Raw genomic sequence first — 19,974 nt, forward strand, 5'->3', positions numbered from 1 at the left:
TGCCTTCTGGAATCACTTCATTCTCTTGGAATTGTCTCTTTGGTGTTTATCTTCTTCAGTCTGCTCATGTCTGCCAAACTCAGTGAGTTCTGTGTTAACCAGCATCAGTTTTACCAGAAGTTTCTGCTCAGTAGGCTCCTGCATCCTAAGGCTTCAGCTGCCGCAGCTGCTAATTAATGCCACTAATGCAAAACGAGACTATTCAGAGAGAACAAAGTTAATTAAATTTCTTCCCTAGCACCAGCATGGGGCTGCCCGGGACCCCGCTGTCCCCACTGCATGCTCCCCAGGTCCTCTCTGCCCACTCTTCTTCTGTGACCCTGCGGGCAAGCGTGGCCCGGGGACGCGAATGGCCCGTGGCCGTGGCGGTGCTGGCGCCGGCAGCAGCCGCAGCGTGACCAAAGGTCGGTGCACCGCCCCGGGGACCTGCTGCCGGGCCCTCCCGCCGTGCGGAGCCGGTTCCTCCTTCCCCCATCTCCGGAGCAGGAAGCGTGGGGCGAGAGCTGGGGAGTTGAGCAGTGCCGTGCCGGAGAGCAGCCCCGACATGGCCCGGCGCGAGCGGGAGCAGGGCTCGGCAGGACAGAGGGCAGCTGGCATTGCCCGCACCGTCTCTGTCTTGGAAGCTGCCCAGCCCCAGCTCGGGAGCCTAGGCCGCAGCTCCCACCTCTGGCCGGCCACCATGGTGAGCAGGGAACGTTTGCAGCCACTGCAGAAGATGGACACCAACAGGAGCATCAGACGAGGTAGCCAGGGCACAGGGAGCTGGGGCAGGAGCATGGGCAGGCTGTCCATCAGCCCTGGCAGTACCCGGAGGAAGGAGCTGAAGGAAATCCTCCTGCAGAGCAATAGCCCCAGCAGCACCATGCGTTTGGCCACTGCTCAGAAGACATCCAACAGCAGCAGTCTTCTTGCAGGGCAGCACCAAGAACTGAAGCCTGAGCAGAACCCTGAGGTGCTGTCCCTTGCCCTGGATCCCCTGGAGCACGAGTGGCTGCTGACAGTGGCTGAGGGTGATGCAGACAATATCATCAGGCTGCTGGATCTGGATCCCAGCCTGCTGACCAGGAAAGACTTTGTGACAGGCTTCACTGCTCTCCACTGGCTTGCCAAGCATGGCCACCATGAGAGCTTCATTCAGGTCATCTCCCACGCCCAGAGGAAGGGCTATCCGGTCAACGTGAACATCCCCACAGCCAGCGGTGGGCTCACCCCCTTGCACCTGGCCACCCTGCAAGGACACGAGCTGCTCATCAAATTGCTGGTGGGAGCTTATGGGGCAGACACCAGCCTCAGGGACCACAACGGACGCAAGGCTTGGCAGTACCTGAGGGCAGACACCTCCAGGGAGCTGAAGGAGTTGGCGGGGGCCTTAGAGGACGACTTGGTCCAGCTGTGCTCTCACAACACCAACAACAACTGTAAGTCATCCAGAGAGGCCAGGACAGGGCGGGACTGTGTGGACTCCTCTGGGGCCAGGGGGACCACCCAGCGTCCAAGGAGACTGTCAACCCTCCGGGGCTTTGTCAGACAGGCATTTGCTCTCTTCCAAGAGCCCTGAAGCTCCCCTGGCCCATTTTCCTGCAAACACATGCTGAATAGCAGCCAGAAGAGCCTCCAGGGAGCTGGGAACTTGGTGAGGGTCAGCACTTGAAATCCCAGCCAAGCAGGGATCACCCCCCTGCACAGGGACACCATGGCTGCCCAGGGTCTTACGTGGTCTCTTGGGGCTGTGATGGTGTGAATATGTGTGGGGCAACCATGGCCACCAGGAGCACTGCCTGGGGACAGCCCTTCCAAAAAATGCCTGTCCCCAGAAGGCTTTTGAGCCCTGCCCCTGCTGATGGGGACTCCTTTCTGCAGCCCAGCAGAGCCCCATGGTGAGGGCTCACATGCTGTGTGGAGCTGCTTCTCTGACACCCGTGTGCTGGTGGGGGGATGCTGACCCTCCATGGGAGTTGGTGTCCCATGCCAGGGGCAAAGGGTGGACACTGGGGCTGCCCATCCCAGGCTGCCAGCAGACTTTGTGGCTGTAGGTGGGTCATGGCAGCAACTCAGTGTCTTGGTTCTCCCTACAGAGCCAGGCCCTCGCCATGCCCCAGCTGCCAGCAACACTGTGAGGTTGAACTGGTCATGGTGCCTCAGGGGGCCTGGAGAGACACTGGCAGAATATAATTAATTATTTCACAACCACGCTTGTGATGTTGGAGGCCTGGCACTGGGCTGATCATGGAGAAGCAACTATGGCTTCAGAAACAACAAATTCCAAACACTTTTTTTTGTACGCTTCTCTGCCGGCAGGGAGAGCAGGTACAGACAAGCAGAACATGCCACCCAGCTGCCAACGCTTTCCAGCTCCCTCTGAGATCCCAGGGTCGCCACCATATGCATCTCCTCTGGGTTGCTGTCTGTTTATGACAGATAAGCTGTTTCTCAGTAAAGCAAGAGCTGGTGCCTGGTTTGCCAGAGGAGCCTTTCAAGTACAAGACAAATCCCCTTCCCTGGGCATCTCCATCCAGGGGCACCTGAGATGCTCAGCCCCACTGGAGATGGGGGCCAGAGCAGAGGAGGCAGGAGGGACACCCAGTGGGGTGTCATGCAGTAGCTCCCATGGGGACTGGAGTCCAAGAGCAGCTCTGGAAAGATGATTCATTGCTCAAAACCATGGAAAATGTAAGAAGGCTGTGAGATTATGTTGTTGCTTGTCCTCATGCTCAAAAACGAAACTCTTGAGAAACATCCCTACAGCAGCATAACCCCATGTGTATGTACTGGTAACTGCATTAAAAGGGCAAAGCTTCTGCTGGCCTGTTTGTGGTTTGTTCATCAAATGAGGCTCTGCCCTGCTGATTCCAACTTGCTGTTCACATTCTTGAAGGCCAGGGCTGCTTCAAAATGTCTTCAGAAAAACAACTGCCTCTTCCTCTTTTTCATCAGCATGAGACTGTTTCTACTCCCTTAAATAGCAGTCCCAGTTGAGAAGTGACTCTCAGGCAGCAGCTGGGGAGTTTCTGTTCCCCATCGCAGAGCAGCAGCACTGGTGGGGACACTTCACAGGGGAGGTGTGGTTTGTTTTTCCAAGGGTCTGCAGAGGTGACCAAGTGCTGTTGATAAGACAGGTGGGTGCAGGTCTAACCAAGAACTTTCAGCCCTGCCAGGCCTCTGCCCCCCTGCTGCAGCAGCACGCTGCGGGGAGAGGGCACGGGATCGCTCCTACATCCTCCTCTGAGTAAGAGTAAACAGAGGAATGTCTCCTTGGCATTTGTACCTGCAGCTTAGTCATGCTCCACCAGGAAACATGGATTTCAACGTTCCATTCGAAAGTAAAATTTAACTGGCAAATGCCAGGCTTAAATGGGACTAAATGATGTGTAGTACATGCCTCCCCCTGCCAGCTAACACAAACCCCTAAAGGCAGCTTTTACCTTTCATTTAGATGTTTTCTTTAAAGCTTCTGTTGATGTGTCAGTCATCATGTCTTAGCTCAGCTCTAAACAGATCCCTGATCCTCCCTCTCCCAGGGACGAGGGAAAAGAGCTGCCACAGGAACACAGATCATTCAAACCCAGAGGTAGTTTTGCTAGTTACGGTGCTGCAGATTGCTTTTAACCCAATTATAATTTATTAAATTTACTTTGTGCTATACCTTAATGTCCAATTTGAAAAGCAGACTCAGTCAAACAGGGAAAAATAATACACGTGGTTATTCTCCAGAGCAGCTCCTTGGTACAAGCTGCTTCCATCTAATAAGAATAGTACAGTAATGATAGTAATAGGGAGACTATAGGAATAAATAGTTCAACCTATTGCTCAGAAAAGCTTTCCCATAAATGCCATGGAGAAAACTGTTTCTTTCCATTCTTGAGTCCAAGAAATTACAGTTTTCCTCCTCAGCCAGGTCCTCACAGACACAATGAAAGAGGAGCTCAGGGAGCAGCTCTGCCTGCCAGCAGTGGTGCTGGGGAGAGGCGCAGGCTCCAAGGCTGAGCTTCGATCCTTGGCTGAGCTGTTATTTCCTAAAAGCCCTGAAGAGAAAAGCACAGAGTAATTTAAAACATCAGGGTCAAAGTGTTTGCAGCACATGGGCCTCTACTGAAACATCTTTGGCAATGCTGGTCGCTGCTTTCCTGTTGCAGTGACTTACTGCTTCCCTTTGAAACCAAGTAGAAATCAGACTCTTACCAGACAGGAAAAGAAACTGGAAGATGCCTCTGGAGTGTCCTGAAGTGGGTAAAATCCCAGCCTTGCTTCCCTGTCCTGAGAAACCTCCAGCATGGCTGAAGAGGGAGAAACTGCCATGACCCCTGAGTGAGGTATTTGTTATGCATTTAAGTGTGTTTGGCAGATGCTGCACCCAGCATTATTAGCTATGAATTGTAATGCAGACATAAATCTATTTATCTTCAACATGAAAAGCAGCAAGACAGGTGTGGCAGCCTGAAGCTTCCTCAGGAAGCTGCCACCCAAGAACTGAGCCACCACAGCAGCCTGAACACAGAAAACAGCACGAGAGGACTTCACAGCCCTGTCAGGATGGGCTCTGCCACAGCCACATCCAAAAACAGGCACCTTTGGCTGCTGCCTGCTGACCACTGCAGCTCTCAGGTCCGTCCTGCAGAAGGGAAAGGAGCAGCAGCCTTTTTCAAACCTGCTGCTAGAACTTTATTTTTAAAGTATTTCAGTTTATCTAGTAAAATATTTTCTTCAAATTCATTCCTCTAATCAGTTGATTTTTACCCCTTTTCTTTAAAATAATGGTACACCATGCTCTCAAAGGTTTACATGAAGTGATGACACAGCCTACTCTACCTGAAAGGAGCTGACAAGGTTTCTCAAACTAAGTCAGATTATATTAATAATAATCTTAGTTTTTGTTCTCTATTATAACCCCACCATACATATATATGAAATAATTTCAACCAAGTAATTCAGGTCCATCTTTATTAGTAAGCCTGTACACTGTCAACACTCACAATGAAGCCTGAAGAAAGAACACTAATAGAACACAGTCTTCATGTTTCAGATGCAAATTACTTCCAGATTTTCCCAGTTAACATCAATATCCCAGACTAATTTATAAAAAAACCACTGGGGATTGCAGTCCAACACTACAGAAGGAATCACGTGGGGTTGCCAAGCAGCGTATGGGCTACACCCATCTGATGCAGAAAGACAAGTGTTATTAGAGTTCCCAGGAGATGGTTTCTCTTTACAAGCCCAGTTTGGTCCTTCTCCAGTGCCTCCTTTTGGAGTTGTACCTAAAACAAGAGCCATGTAAATTAGCCAAGTTCAGACACACATTTGAAGATCCAGGTGGACTGCAACCACCTGGAACTGGCTCAGCAGTAAAGGACTGACATGTTTCTAACACAACACAGTGGCAAGCTGCCAAAATAATCAGCTGCGTACTCATTTTTCTAAATTTCCACCTCTGCATCACTTTCCTCATTCACTAACCAACCAGCATGTTACTGCAGCAGAGTCTAAACCTCAAAGAGACAGACAAGCCTGCAGCGATGCATCAGCACCTCTTGAATATAGTTCATAGTCTAACACAGAAAGTGTAATTACTGTTCAAAATCTGAAAGCAGAGCAGCACATGGAAAAGACCCTCCTCCAGGGAAGTATATTCCCTCAGGAGTATGTACTTGTACCTGTTAAGAACAAATGGTTTCACCAGCACACAGCGAAACCGAAGCCAGTGTTAACAGAGTTGCTCTCAGCAGGGACATGGCAGCATTCCCACGGGATGGGGCACTGCAATTGCAGCCTGCTTTAGCATACAGGTTGGGTACTGAAGTGCCACAAGACAGAAAATCAGGATTTTGCCCCACAATACGAGTGTTCTGAGGTACTGCAATGTTGCTAAATCAGCCTCTAGAAGACAAGGATACAGTTTGGAGCACACAACACCGAGTTTTCCTAGAAAGAAACAAGTTAGGAGAAGTAACAGGAATAGAACCTGGCCATTCTGTGCTGGTTTAACACCTGAGCCAGCCAGTGCTACTGTCCCTGCCCTTACTATTTAAAAAAAATGATGTAGAAGAATTCTGTTCCCTTAAAAAAATCTAGACAGGGAAGGAAGGATACGAGATAAAAATCTACTGCACAGGGTGAGTGACCAAACCACACTAGCTGAAGGCTTTAAACCACAAGGCTTGGATATGCATCACCTTCAGCATGTCTCACACTTCCCTTGAGTTCTGCAGTTTTCTCTTACTGCATTTTCCTAAGTACAATGCTTGAAAATGAGCACTACATGCAATCAAAAAGCAACCGCTGCAGACTAATTCTGCAGTCACACGCCAAGGATCTTATTGGTCTCCCATACACCTAACAGCCCTTTGCTCCCTTACACACCATCTTCTGTATCTCAGGACACCCACCCTCAGCAAGATTCTGATGCTTGAAAGCACAGGAACCCAGTGATGGCTGTGAGAGGGGAAAGGGTTGGGAGGGGGAATGTCAGCAGCAAAGAGGTTACCAGTGTGAAAATTAGCCACAGGTACAGTTCATGGTTTCAGTTTCAACGTGCCATCACCTCACATCTGTGGATACTTGCAGAGCACTGGAATGAACTGAACTGCTACAGGAAGAAGTGGCATGAAAGCCCCACTCTGCCTCCAGAAAACACACCGGGCCGACAGGCTGGATGGGGCTTGGAGCAAGCTGGACTAGTGCGAGGTGTCCCTGCACATGGGAGGGGGTTAGAACTAGACGATCCTTAAGGTCCCTTCCGACCCAAACCCGTCTATGACTCTATGCCAGTACCGGGTAACTGTGTACCTGCACTAGCATGTTTGTGTGGGATTCAGGGTCACAAACTGCACCTCAGAAACGCTTTTACAGCCCCCGGCTGCAGCCCGCAGCACAGAGGCAGGCGGGTTCAGAGCCTGCAGCTCCTCAAAAACCAGCAGCCCATCGCATTACCTGATCTTATTGCCCGTTTTCATGCGAATCCACTGCGGAATCGGCCGGTTTTGCTTCTGCTTCTTGGCAAGGAAGCGTTTGATCTTGAAGGTCTTGTGGGACGACTGGAAGAGAGAGCAGCCGTTAGCTCGACGCGGCAGCCCCCGGGGGGCAGCCCCACCGGGCCTGGGCCGGCCTCGCCGCGGGAGCTCAGCCGCACCGAAGCAAGGCACCGGCACCGGCCCGCGGGCTGCAAGGCCTCAGCCAGCCGGGACCGGGAAGGATGGACCCGGGGCCCTCCCGTCCCGCCGCGGCCGCTCCCCCCTGCCGGGAATCCCAAACCAGCCCCCGGTGGCGAGAGGGCTCGGAACATCGCGTCCCGGCAGAGGATGGCGGCGGATGGTCTCACCATGGCGCGCAGCGGCCCGGCGTCCCAGCGATGGCGGCGGCAGAAGAGGCGGAAGGGGCGGGGAGAAGCGGCGAGAGCGGCGGCGGCGGGACGGCGCGGGCCCGGCGCGCACAGCGCCCCCTGGCGGCGCGGAGGGCTCAGAGAGGGAGGGCGGCGGGAGCAGTTTCTGCCAGTTTATTGGGTTTCGGTACAAAAGAGCTATGGCTAAAATTCGCTAGCTTAGGAGGAGCTGCTACTGGTGAAGTCTCTTTCTGGGCTGTAAAACAACACTTCAAGTTATGAGGGAAGATGATGCTGAACCGAGAGGGCAGGAGTTAGGAAACGTTTCAGAGAATGCTGGAAAAGAATGGGATGCTCAAACCAGCTACATTTCATTCAAAATAAGCATTTCAATGTAAGTAGATTTTACATGAGAATTTGTCAAGAATTAAGCCAGCTTATTCATACACTCCAACTTAGTTACTTTATCCAGAGAACCACTGGAGAGGAAGGTCTCTCCTCCCTAAGGCCATGCCTCTGGGGCCAGGTGACCCCCCCTCCTGCTCATGGCAGCTCCACAGCCCCACCTGCACACCTGCCTCAGTGCCAGACCAGCACAACTGAGCTGCCACTGCCTCAGGCAGGAGCACCGCACATCACAACACCTGTGTCCACTCTGGCCAACTCCAAGCTCCCTCTGCTTCAGCGCATCGAACACTGGCTCCCATGGCTTCTCAGTGAAGCTCTGGCTTTAGCTCCAGGCGTCATCTTCTCCTGACCACATGACTCATTTATTATACTTAAGGCCATAAAGTCTTTCTACTTTGCAAAGATTCTCTTCTCTGTTGTAGTTGGATGCTAGGAAAATAAACTCAAATAACTGAAAATACAATGAGAACACATTTCATACGCCGAATCTACAACTGAGGTTCTTTAACCAGAAACATCCAACAGCACAAAGCCCCCTCTCCTTCCTTTGTTCCTTCTTCGCTTCGAAGGCACTTCTGGATTGCGTAGTACATGCTCTTTGGCTGCACAGACAGTCAGAACACATAAGGCTTGCATGCGAGTCACTCCTCCTCCTTCATGTTACTGGTCTCACTCTCGAGCTTCCGCTCAGCGCCCGGATCCGAGGGCTTCCCAGGGCTCTCCTCATACTGGCACAGCCGGCTGCGGCTGCGGGCGCCCGGCTGGTACAGCTGCATCGCTGGGCGGTCCTGAAACAAACCACAACTCTTTAGACTCTTTCATAGCCCCACGCTGGCCTCAGTGATACTAGACATGGCTGAAGTGCACACTTTTCAAGGTGTTCTAAGTTAAATTATTCCACCGCGGTGGCAACGTAACTTCAACCGACTCCCATCGAGGTTGTCTCTGTTGTAAAGAAACGTCCCTGTTCAGGTCACAAAGAACACTGCACAAAGCTGAAGTCATTTGTGAAGAGCTTCCTCTTGAGAGGAGTTCAGCTCACCCTCTCTCAGAATAGAGGCCAACTTCTAACCCCGAGTTTCAGTAACACTGAAGTGACATGGAAAACTTGCATACCAATGCTGCAGAAACAGATTGGCAGAGTATATAAAACTAAACTTAAGACATGATTTATTGAGTCTACAGGAGATCTGCTGTCATACTCTGCATGTAGCAGTCTTGTCCCTGTTTTGGAGGAACCTGTCCAATTACACTCCCACTTTGGTAAGTATTCTCAGGCATGCGAAGCATCAGCAGATACAGGTACATCAACTGATGCTCTATTGACCCCTGAAGGGGTGTGAGGCAGGGAGTGAAAAGGGATCAGTCTGTAATTTATCCCATGACACCTTGGCTTAATTCCTATAAAGTGACAAGAAACGTCACAGTTTAGCAAAAGTTTAGTGGACAAACAGGTAAACTTTCTAGCAATGCAGAGCTTGTTACCAGAACAGGGAGAAAAGTTTCAACAAAGAAACCACATGGTTATTTTCTTGAACTGCTTTTATCCTAAAACCCACAAAGCTGATCCTTACGAATCAATGCATGAATTGAAAGAAATCCAGCACCTTGTTTCTGATACGATCCCTCTTGATTGTATCCTCTTTTTTATCATCTTTGGTTACTTTCTCAGATTTGTCCGTGCTGCTGGTAAAGTCTGTAAGATCACTTTTCTTTCCCTTTTCTCTGAGCAAGTCTCTCTCCTTTTTCACCTCTTCCTCTTTTCTTCTAAAAACCTTCTCTTTCTCAAAGCGCTCTTTCTGCCTCCGACGCTCCTCTTCTTGGCGCCTCAGTTTTTCCCTCTGTGCTCTCTCATATTCTCTGTCTCTTTCAAAATCTCTATCTCGGTCCCTGTAGTCCTTTACACACTCATCTTCTGATCTGTATGAAAACAAAACTGAAAATTAAGCTCAAAAGATTCATCAAACAGAGCTGGGAGATCAAGGTAATACTGGTGTAAATTTGCAATACGAAGACGACACACTGGTAGGTTCTAGGGAGCTTTTGGGAAGCTGCAATAACCTGAGTCATGCATGATAAGCAGAGATGACACTAGCATTTCCTTGCCTTCTGCTCACATAGCTGGCAGAGTCTCCTCTGGCTTTGGAAAACACCTGAGTTTCTCTGTCTCATCTCTTATTTCTCACATGGCAGAACTGAACCTTGTACAGACCATGGAGCTGTTGAGAATTACACTTTCCACTTTGACCGTTTACCAAGACTTAAAGGGACTAGTAGCTGGAGTACCCCTCTCTTCTTGCCATGGTTATAGTTCATTGCAAGGACAGTGCTCACAGCCTGTTGCAGGCCACCTACACCTGGGCTTCTCTGGAGAGCTCCTACAATCAGTTGCAAAAATATTAAAATCTGTAGACCAGTGAAGAATTGTCAGGTGACTCACACCGCTTTCTGTAGCCACGGGGGCGTGCGCTGCCACAGAGAACACATCCCATGCCTTAGATCAGAAAAATAATTGCAAAGGAGTTTCAAAACATGGTCATGGCAGAGCTGCTTAAGCCTCAGTACAATCAGGAAACAAGTAATATATACATAGATATATTTATAGCAAGTACTAGAATACTTTTTTGCCTTCTCTTCTTTTGTCTCCCCATCAGATCGTTTGGCAGATGCACTACTCGCATTTTTTTCCTCCCTCAGAGTCTCTTTTTCCAGTTTCTTGGATTTTTCTTTTCTCTCCAAGTCTTTTTCATCTTTTTCAGGCTTCTTAAGTAGCTACAAAGAAAACAGAAGTCTCAACTAAAAAGCTCACTCTAACACATACTGTCTGGCACAACACCGAAATTGCATCAAAGGAGCCACAGTCCAGTAAGAAATAAACATTAAAATAGTATTACTGCAAATCATAGTATTTCTAAAAGCTGGAGTGTATGAGTAAGCATAATTCACACAGTAGACTAGGATTTTTCTCCTAAAACAGCTTAAAAATAGTCTCCATTCCATAGTGAATTTACAATTCTGTTTACCACAGCATGTACAACAGTCACATGACAAAAGCTTTAAATATTGCTATGAAGCATTACAGCATGGAAACCTTTACAATGCCTAATATTGAATATTACAAAAAAGTGGCAATTTACTAACACCAAACTCATGTGATTCTTCACACAATACTCAAAGCACATTTTGAGAGACTGATATACAAATAATAGGGGAAAGGGAGTGTAACAGTTTATAATAAAGAACTGTTCTAGACCTTAATCTTTGGTTCTTCTTTTGATCGGTCTCTTTCTTTTTCAGGACATCTGTCTACTTTCTTCAGTTTTTCTGCTTCTTTTCTCTTCCTTCTTTCCTCCTCTTTCCATTTTCTTCTCTCTTCTTCTCTTTGTCTTTTTCTTTCCAATTCTCTCCTCCTCCTCTCCTCTCTTTTTTCTTCTCTCAGTCTCTGTGTGTGTAAAAGCAAAGAGAAATACTGTATTTCCACACTAGAAATCATCTCTTGAAGCCTAACACAACACCCTGCCATGAAGTACTTAATCCCCACATAACTGACCTCAAAACTGTATCTATTTTAAAAGAAAAGCTGTTGTCTCTGTTGTTCTGTTGTGAACCTGAACATGTTAAAGCAGCACTTTGGTTGTTTTCTCTTGCTCATGAACCTTGATTTGTACTGAATCTGTCTGAAAGAACCCAAACACAGCACTAGCCTCAGCCTTTATGATTTTAATTTTAATTCGTCTGCCCCAGCTGCGATTTCCTCCATTGCTAAAAGATAAAATGGTTTTATGTACTAGGAGAAAGATGATCTACAAGGACCTCAGTCATAACCTCACTAAAAAGGAAAGCATTGCAAGGGAATCTGCTTTGGCAAAACCACAAGGGACCTTCAGCTCTGACCAGAACACTCACAAAACACCTGCCAGAGTTCTCATTGTTTAAAATACCTGACCCAAATGTTAACAAGTCAGTTGGGTCTAAAGCACCTTCTTCAAAAGGAAGGGTAGAAACATACCAATGTACACACTGCAACATACACACCCATGCTATAAATGAGCAAATCGTTCTTGCAAGCAACAAGAAAATTCTGGAGATAAGTCTTACCTGTTTATTTTTCAAGAAGTTCAATAAAGGAGTAGTCTTTTTAGCTAGAGAATATATAAAACAAATGTAAGCAATGTGCCTTATCCAACACTGAAACACCTACAACAAAATCCTACATGAAATGGAGCAGCCTTAGGGACTACCCTGCCTCTCTCCTCTCACACAGAGAAAATACAACAGTGAAACAAGTATCCTGCTCTCTGCTATCCCCAAACAGTGGCAACTACTGGGATTCCATAAATTTCTTCAGGACACATACAGTATCCAGTGCACCCATCTGTAGAAGGATATTCAGTCTAGGCTGTTCCCAGATTCTCTTGCTTTGAAAAAGATACCTGTAACAGGCTTAAAAAGAACATTCTATGATAAAGAGCATTTTTGTTGTATTTTACCCAACTACAGTCTCTCTTAGCTGGTGCCTGCACAGACCATCACTACTCACAGCATTCTGGTTAAACATCACTGCATCTCACTGAAATGCAGCCACTCCATGGCCTAGTCTGGCTAACAAACATCTGACTAGCAGTTTAGAACAGGCAGGAAAGTTACCATACAAAACTTAGACCTAAAGAAGAATTTAGAGCACAGAAGCAAAATAAAATACAGTGAATAATTTTAGCCTAAAGGTTTAACAAATACCAAGGAAGCACACAAAAGAATTCAGTCCCCTCCAGGTTGAGAAATCACAGCTTCAAATTACACCACGTACATCTCTTTGTGCTCCAGGAAAATATAAGTAGAGTACATAGATTTCCATACCTATTAGCTCTTTGTTTCTTGCCTCTATTTCCTCCAACAATGTTTCAGGAGTGGAGGTTAATTTTTCATCATCTGCACTGTAACTTTCCAAAAACTTCTTGTACTCTGGGTCTACAGGAGAGGGGAAAGAGGAAAAAAAAAAAAAAAAAAAGGGAAAAAAAAATACACTGTAGCATGAAAATAATTTACATTGGAAGGCTGGGTGAGATTTGCATAAGCTGTGCAGTTTATGTGTCACCTTTTTGTAACTTGGCAGGTCTCGGATGAGCTGCTGCAATATGTGCGCCAAGGACAAGCGTATTTAACAGATTTGCAGCTGCTAATAAGCTTAATATGTAATTAAGCAAACATTCTATTGATAAACTACAGTGTCACAGTAAAAACATTATATTCAAATTACTTCTAGGACTTTCCAATCTAGGCATGCAAACCAAACAAGCCAGCTGTTTTACCATCTTCGATGGTTCCAGTTTTCGCGTCCTTTTTCTTACTCTTCTTTTTCGCAGCTTTTTGGAAAGGTGCAAACTCAACTATGGCAGCATATTCCTGACCTGTTGTGAGGAGACAGGAAAACACATTAAAATAGAGGTGAAACAGATATAAAATAGAGTATATTGTCCATGTGTAAAGCAGAAAAAGAAGTCTCAGAAGAAATGGGCAATAGCAGAAGAGACTACTTGGAAAGCACAAAAAGAGTCTTGTGCTTCAAAAGCCATTTAATAAGAAAATATTTCAGAGACAGCAGAATTCATGATCTAAACACTCTCACTATGTTAACAAAACAGCAAATTCACAGACTCACAACAAGAAGGCAACCCTACAATTAGGACTGACAGTTCAGTTAGCTCAGATACAGCAGACCCCAACAGACCCTCATCCTGGACTGTGCATTGTTTGTGCAATCAGGAGAGAATACTTTAAGTTAATGCAATGGAGGCAAATCTCAATTGCAAAGTGCAATAGAAGCAACACATTTCAGGCAGGCTCTACAGTTATCTCTTCTGACAAGGAGGATTCTTTGACAGCTGCATAAATCCCCTGTTGCTGTCAGGGATGGCAAACACAAGTGTGCTGCCACACTGCAAACCAGCTTAGTTAAAAGATCCAGGTGTTCTTAACAACCTTGTCATGCAACTCTCCTACATAAAGGAGCACCTTGTGGACAGAGCTGTGTGTCACCTAAAACATCTGGCTGGATGAAATGTAAAACACATGGACTTGGTTTCTAAGTTCCAGGTGAAATCACAGAATGGTTTGGGAAGGGACCTTAAAGAACATCTAGTTCCAACCCCTCTGCATGGGCAGGGACACTCCTCACTAGACCAGGCTGCTCCAAGCCCCATCCAACCTGGCCTTGAACGCTTCCCGGGAGGGGGCATCCACAGTCTCTCTGGGCAACCTGTTCCAGTGTCTCACCACCTGCACAGTAAAGAATTTCTTCCTAATATCCAATACAAATCTCCCCTCTTTCAGCTTGAAAATGTTCCCCTTTGTCCTATCTCTCCAGACCCTTGTAAAAAATCCCTCTCCAGCTTTCCTGTAGCTCCTTCAGGTACAGAAAGGCTGCTTATAAAGTCTCCCTGAAGCCTGTGGAAGGCAACAGAAAGACTCTCATTAAAGCTTCTGCTAAATAGGCACATCTAAGGTCTATTGATGAGAGACTAACAACTTCCAGTGCTACCCAATGCAAGCAGTTTTGGAATACAAAATTTAAAAACATGAGATGCACTAAATACCCAAGGTGTTTTTAGAAAAAAGGTGACAACTAAATGTTTGGATATTTAACCAATGAATTAAACTAAGTATTTGTTCCCTACATATTAATGTCTCCAGAGAGCAGTCACTTCCACAACTTATGACTGCAAGGAACAAAACGTTCCTTTTACTGAGCCAAGATGGTTCACTCCGTTGTAAATTGGAACAAGTAATAATTTGAATTAAAGACTGATGAAAAAAGATCACATCACGCTGTTAGAAGAGTGCAGAACAGGTGAGGGGAGTAGCTGAGGGTGGCATCATTAACCTGAGCTTCATTTGGTTTGGACAGCAGCACCAACCACCCACTTTCACTTTTCAGTCTTAATACTCAGACATGACAATGCAAGTATTAACCTCGGCAAGGCAGCAACTGCTCGTGCACTGATAGCCCTGCTTCCTGGACACGCACCTCGCTGGGGTTTACACACACCGCACAAAGTCCACTCAGAAATATACAAAATCAAATTTAGATGACAAAGCTTTACAAAACATCGGACGTTTTCTTTGCTCTTCGAACCCCCCCCCCCCGCAACCCGCCCAGCCCCCCGCGCACGGCGGGAGAGACGGGGACGGGCAGCGAGCGCCTCCACTTGCCTTTGTGATCGACAAACACGTAGCCGTCAAAGCGGTCCCTGAAGAGGACGATGTCTTCCTGGTTCTTAAAGTTGATGTAGGCTCTGGAGAACATGTGGGGGTACAGGCTGCGGAGAGACAGAGCAGAGCATGGCTGACTGGGCCGCGGCGCCTCGCGGGGCCCGGCTGCGGCAGCGGGGGGGTCCGGCGGCCCTACCTGGAGTCGTTGGCGAAGAATTCGAAGTAGTCGTGCTCGGGCAGGGGCTGGAGATGCTCCTCCAGCTGCTCCTTGGTCAGGCTGGGCGGCAGCCGCCGGATCACCACCTGCGACAAGCGGCTGCGTTGGGGCGGCCGGGGGGCCGGGCGCTGCCCCAGCCCGCTCCTCCGGGGCGGCCCCGGCTCTCCCCGCTTCCCCGCGGCCGCCGAGCGAGGCCCGTTCCCGGGCCCGGGGGGAACGGCGCAGGCCTCACCTTGCTGAGCGTCTCCTTCTTGTCCTTGGGCCGCTCCAGGCGCTCCAGCTCGGCCGCGCCGGCCCCGCCCTCGCTGCCGGCGGCCGCCCCGCTCCCCGTGCCCAGCAGGGCGCCCGGCCCCGCCGCGGCCCCGCGCCGCTCCTTGGGCCTGGCGTTCTCCTTGTCCTCCTTCATCCCGGGCCGCGGGACCGCGCCGCGCGCCCCCGCGCGCCCATTGGCCCTCGCGCCTCTCGCGCGACTGCGCCTGCCCGGGCCCCGCCGGACTACAGCTCCCGGCGTGCACCGGGCCCCCGGACTACAGCTCCCGGCGTGCACCGGGCCCCGCGGCGCGCGGCAGGCCGGCCAGGCGCGGGGCAGGCCGGGAGTGCCCGCAGCGACCGGGGCGCGGCGGCGGGATGTGGTACGAGATCCTGCCCGGCATGGCCATCATGGGCGTCTGCCTCAGCATCCCCGGCCTCTCCACCGTCTTCATGAACCGCTGGTGCAACGGCGGCAAGGTCAGCGCGGGGCGGGGCCGCCGGGCCGCCAAGGCCCCGCCCGGCCTCCCCCGCGGGGCCCTCCTTCCCCTGCCTCCCGTCTGCCCGGGCCCCCCTCCCTCTTGCATCCCCCTTCCCCCGGGATTCCACCCCCCCTCAGTACCCTTCTCCCCCTGGGGCCCCTTCCCTCCCCGCGCCCCCTTCCCTCAGCACCCCTGGGATCCCCGGGGAGCCCCTTTCCCGGGGCCCGTCCCAGGCAGCGCTGTGGATTCCCGCAGGAGAAGCGGGTTGCCCGCTACCCCTACCAGTGGACCCTGATGGAGAGGGACAGGCGGCTCTCGGGTGTCAACAAGTACTACGTCTCCAAGGCAGGTGCTCGGGGCGTGGGGTGGGGAAGCGGGAGCCCTGGGCTGCTCCCCGGGGGTCCCACAGCCCTGCAGGGGCGGGGGCGGCCCTGGGGGCTGCTTGAGCTTGCTCTGCAGCTGATCTCTCTGAGGGGATCTGCCTTGTTCTGACTGGGGCTTGGGTACTTAAGAAGCGTAGTTTGAACACCTGTATTTCCAGCTCTGGCTTCTTGCAAGTCAGCAGCAAGAACAGTGCAGACACAAACGTTACTTTTTATTTTTCAGGGTCTGGAGAACATCGACTAAGGTGGCAGCACTTTGAAGAAACCACATACCTATATAAAATGATTTAGTCCTTAATAAAGATATCTACGTATTCAACCTGTGTCTGTGTTGGTGTGATGGGCTGACCCCAGCTGGACACCAGGTGCCCACCACAGCTGCTCTTATCACCCCCCTACTCAGTGGAAGAGGAGGGGAAGAATATAACATGTATCTTGTGGGTCAGGATAAGGACAGGGAGGGATCACTGAGCAACTGCTGTCATGGGCAAAACAGCCTCGACCTGGGGAAATTAGCTGAACTTCTTACCAATCTAATTGGAGCAGGGTAATGAGAAATAAAATAAAATCTTAAACCACCTCTGCCCAGCCCTCCCTTCTTCCTGGGCTCATCTTCACTCACCATTTCTCTACCCACAGTGGTGCTGGGTGACGGGTCATGTCACCAGTTCATCACACGTTGTCTCTGCTGCTCCTTCCTCCTCACACTCTTCCTCTGCTCCATTGTGGGGCCCCTCCCATGGAAGACAGTCATCCACAAGCTGCTCCAGCAGCGTGAAGTCCCCTGCAGGGTTACAAATCCTGCCAGCAAAACTGATCCAGCACGGGCTTCTCTTTCTATGGGTCCAAAGTCCTTCCGGGGACCTTTGCTAGCACAGGCTTCCCGTGGGGTCACAGCCTTCTCGAGGCACCCACGTGCTCTGGTGTGGGGTCCTCCCCAGGCTGCAGGAGGGTATCTGCTGCACCACTAACCTCCCTGGGTTGTATCTGCTGAGTGATGTGCTTGTGGCAACTGTCTGAGCAGCAGAGGCCACATAACTCAGAGTGAGGCTGAAGCAAGGGAGAGTTTTCTAAAATCTAGGACTCCACCTGGCCAATACACCTCATTCCATCACCAGCCAAACAGTCCACTGGGCTGGAGGAATAGGTACCATGGAATGAGGAGAACACTCCATAATGGACTGAGCCAGTTTGGCAGAGCAGGGGCCTGGGGACTGGCAGAAACACGGCAAACAGGATCTGGCAGGATCCCACATCTTTTGTCCCACTGCCTGCCCCTTCCGGGATACGATGGCTGCTGGGGAGGAATTCTCCCAGTGGGGACCCAGGAGCCCGGCCCTGCCGTTGCTGCCTTGCCATGGCAACACCAACCAAACACTCCAGGGATTGGCTGGTGCAGCGGAAAGGAGAGACCAGTGACACTGCCAGGGCCCCAGCACAGCTCCCTGGCCACCCCTGTCTGGAACCAGACTCCTTTGGGCTGCTACTTGCCTGGCCAGGAGTGTTTGGAAACAACAGCAACTGCTGTGGGCAGTTAGGGTGGGCTGAGGGGAGGGCAGTTAGGGAATGAGGGCTCAGAGAGGGAGACGGGCCTGTTGCTCTTCTTGCTGTCTCAGAACCCCCATCCAGATCATCCTCAAGTTTTTCAGATGTGTCCTACAGCTCTGAAGACCAACCCTCTCTCTCAAGATATTTGTGTGTTTCTCTTTCTAAAGGTGAAGACAACGGACAAGGGAGCAGAAAATGCTGCCAGTGATGAAAATCTTACATTCTGATAAAAAACTGAAGCAGTACAGAGGAACCTCTTCCACAGAAGGAGAAGAAAGCCAAAGGTAGGGTGCCTGCTCTATTTGCGTGTGTCAGGGTCTTCCCAGAAGGGTTTATCAGCATTTTATCTATTTTAGAATCCAAAACCAAGAGAAAAACATCAAGTGGGTCACAGGCAACAACTTCACAGTGGAGGCAGGACAGCAGCAGATTGAAGAAGTCATTTCTGTGAGTGACAATTCCACCCACTCAGTAAGGTCACACCTTATCACTGTTGAGAAGTGGGAAAAATTAAAGGAAACCAGCAGCTCAGATCCTTTTTAGCACCTCTCTCAAGTCACCTCTGCTAGAGAGAGGGAATCTTAGTGTTGTGTTTGTTCTGTAGACATGGGTGGTTCACGAGAGCTGGCTTCACTGGACAGAATTTCTCCAGGAAGAAGAACAGGAGGACAGGAAGAGGTACCACTACAGAGTTTGCTGGAGCATGCCAACACGCAGAAAACCCATCCCACAAGCAACAGCAAGTGTCTACTTTGTTATAGAGATCTCCAAAATTAAACCTGCTGTAAGTGCTCAGAAATAGCATGCACCAGTCCTTTAAGGGGGGAAGAGGGAGGTCCCTGAGCTAAGGAAATGCCAGGGCAGCAGAGACCAGCCAGGAGCAGGAAACTCTCAGGAGAGATGCTGATGAGGCCTGGGCATCACCAGAGCAACAGTGGGAAATTTAAAATGTGGTGGAACTAGCAGTCATTGCCTCCCCTGCTGACCTCTCCAGTAGTTTTATTGATGAGCATGGTGTCCTATGCTCTGGGATATCCCTTTGGTCAGGTGGGGTCAGCCGTCCTGGCTGTGTCACCCTCTAACTTCTCATGCACCCCCAGCCCACTCACTGGTGAGGAGCAGAAGAGGCCTCAGCTCTGTGCAAGCTCTGCTCAGCAATAACGAAACCGTCCCTGTGTTATCAACACAGTCCTCAGCACAAATCCAAACCACAGCCCCACACCAGCTACTATGAAAAAAATTAACTCTGTCCCAGCCAAAACCAGCACAGCAGCTCATGGACACTGCTCAGAAATCCTGTATCCTAGCACAAGCTTAAAATTCTAACACCTGAGACTTTGCTTTCGCAAGAGAATACTCAGAGGTTTTAAACCAAAACTATTCTAAACCATATCAGAAATGTATAAACACACAGGTTATTTTTGAGAAAGTAGGTAGCAGCCCTCACCTAATTACAGTATCTGCTTTTTGAGGTCCTGTATGTCAACCCTGCCCTGCCTCTCCCTCTCTTGCAGACCTCACCTGTGGAGGTTTTCTTCACTCTGGAGTGCAGCAGGCTGATTCACAGGTAAATGTCATTACTCTTCCATCACTAACACAGCCTGGGAGCTTCTAGCAAGCTTTTTCATGCCAAAAAAAACCTGAGAGGTTGATGCAAGTAAGTTTGCAATAACAGCAGAGAGGTGGAGGAAGCTGTCAAAAACCAAACACAAAACCAAACAACCCTGCTTCTCATTGGCTTCACTCCACCACACACATGGACAGCCACCCCATGAGCATCTGCCTACTCCATAATGGATTTGTCCTGGGTTTACACAGGTCTAGGAGGTGGTCTTTTTTTCAGCTGACAGGCTTGCCCTGTAAAGAAAGGCCAGCTGGACAAATTCGGATTCAATATTATTCTTACCATTCACCCTCTTTTTATTTCATCCTCCAGGGCAGAAAAGTGTCACTTTAATGAAAAGTGGCTTAAGGACATCATTGAAAATAAAATAATCCTCATGGAAAGACCTACTTCCCAATAAACAGCTCTAATGCACCATCACCAATGCATTGTGGAGAATCAAATACACACGATGAAGAAAGAATGGCTCTTCCTGATTAGCATTTCTGCTTTGTGGATACATTAAAATTGTTCAATCTGTGCAAAATCAACTACAGCCT

General features: G+C 49.5%; 4 protein-coding genes and 1 non-coding gene across 6 annotated transcripts; 2 read left to right on the forward strand and 3 right to left on the reverse strand.

The window, feature by feature from the left end:
* Nucleotides 1-327: 327 nt before the first annotated feature.
* Nucleotides 328-2,798, forward strand: SOWAHD (sosondowah ankyrin repeat domain family member D). 2 transcript variants are annotated; one of them, XM_051630199.1, is made up of 2 exons: nt 328-1,418; nt 2,299-2,798. In XM_051630199.1, exons 1-2 carry the CDS (start codon nt 350-352, stop codon nt 2,643-2,645), a joined length of 1,416 nt encoding a protein of 471 aa, XP_051486159.1. In that variant the 5' UTR covers nt 328-349; the 3' UTR covers nt 2,646-2,798. The 2 variants fall into 2 exon arrangements, with proteins under 2 accessions (XP_051486159.1, XP_051486160.1); XM_051630200.1 differs by having other exon boundaries at nt 328-2,798.
* A 2,123-nt stretch (nt 2,799-4,921) lies between these two features.
* RPL39 (ribosomal protein L39) lies at nt 4,922-7,489 on the reverse strand (the record flags this gene model as incomplete). The annotated part of the gene is made up of 3 exons (XM_051630607.1): nt 4,922-5,255; nt 6,928-7,031; nt 7,316-7,489. Coding segments are annotated over 3 exons (327 nt in total), but the record flags the coding sequence as incomplete, so codon positions are not given.
* Nucleotides 5,644-5,774, reverse strand: LOC127389868 (small nucleolar RNA SNORA69). Its single transcript, XR_007890724.1, has one exon. It is a non-coding gene; the product is annotated as a small nucleolar RNA SNORA69 (small nucleolar RNA).
* Nucleotides 7,490-7,662: 173 nt separating the features above from the next.
* On the reverse strand, nt 7,663-15,619 carry UPF3B (UPF3B regulator of nonsense mediated mRNA decay). The gene is made up of 10 exons (XM_051629938.1): nt 15,382-15,619; nt 15,129-15,235; nt 14,933-15,039; nt 13,033-13,131; nt 12,581-12,691; nt 11,822-11,865; nt 10,977-11,165; nt 10,344-10,495; nt 9,331-9,643; nt 7,663-8,511 (listed from the first exon to the last, which is right to left on the reverse strand). The coding sequence occupies exons 1-10, from the start codon at nt 15,553-15,555 to the stop codon at nt 8,365-8,367; spliced, it is 1,443 nt and encodes a 480-aa protein (XP_051485898.1). The 5' UTR covers nt 15,556-15,619; the 3' UTR covers nt 7,663-8,364.
* Nucleotides 15,620-15,705: 86 nt separating this feature from the next.
* On the forward strand, nt 15,706-16,582 carry NDUFA1 (NADH:ubiquinone oxidoreductase subunit A1). The gene is made up of 3 exons (XM_051629939.1): nt 15,706-15,878; nt 16,136-16,225; nt 16,487-16,582. Exons 1-3 carry the CDS (start codon nt 15,777-15,779, stop codon nt 16,505-16,507), a joined length of 213 nt encoding a protein of 70 aa, XP_051485899.1. The 5' UTR covers nt 15,706-15,776; the 3' UTR covers nt 16,508-16,582.
* Nucleotides 16,583-19,974: the final 3,392 nt, after the last annotated feature.

Source organism: Apus apus, chromosome 12, assembly GCF_020740795.1.
Source record: "Apus apus isolate bApuApu2 chromosome 12, bApuApu2.pri.cur, whole genome shotgun sequence".
NCBI lineage: Eukaryota > Metazoa > Chordata > Aves > Apodiformes > Apodidae > Apus > Apus apus.

Bases quoted from the DNA above. Each gene is read 5' to 3' on its own strand.
- NDUFA1 (XM_051629939.1), top strand. From the start codon at position 15,777: ATGTGGTACGAGATCCTGCCCGGCATGGCCATCATGGGCGTCTGCCTC. The intron at 15,879-16,135 runs GTCAGCGCGGGG...GGATTCCCGCAG, and splicing joins GCTGGTGCAACGGCGGCAAG to GAGAAGCGGGTTGCCCGCTA. The intron at 16,226-16,486 runs GCAGGTGCTCGG...TTTATTTTTCAG, and splicing joins ACAAGTACTACGTCTCCAAG to GGTCTGGAGAACATCGACTA.
- UPF3B (XM_051629938.1), bottom strand. From the start codon at position 15,555: ATGAAGGAGGACAAGGAGAACGCCAGGCCCAAGGAGCGGCGCGGGGCC. The intron at 15,236-15,381 runs GTGAGGCCTGCG...CGCTTGTCGCAG, and splicing joins AGAAGGAGACGCTCAGCAAG to GTGGTGATCCGGCGGCTGCC. The intron at 12,692-13,032 runs GTAAAACAGCTG...CCTCTCCTGTAG, and splicing joins AACTGGAACCATCGAAGATG to ACCCAGAGTACAAGAAGTTT.
- SOWAHD (XM_051630199.1), top strand. From the start codon at position 350: ATGGCCCGTGGCCGTGGCGGTGCTGGCGCCGGCAGCAGCCGCAGCGTG. The intron at 1,419-2,298 runs GTAAGTCATCCA...CTCTGCCGGCAG, and splicing joins TCACAACACCAACAACAACT to GGAGAGCAGGTACAGACAAG.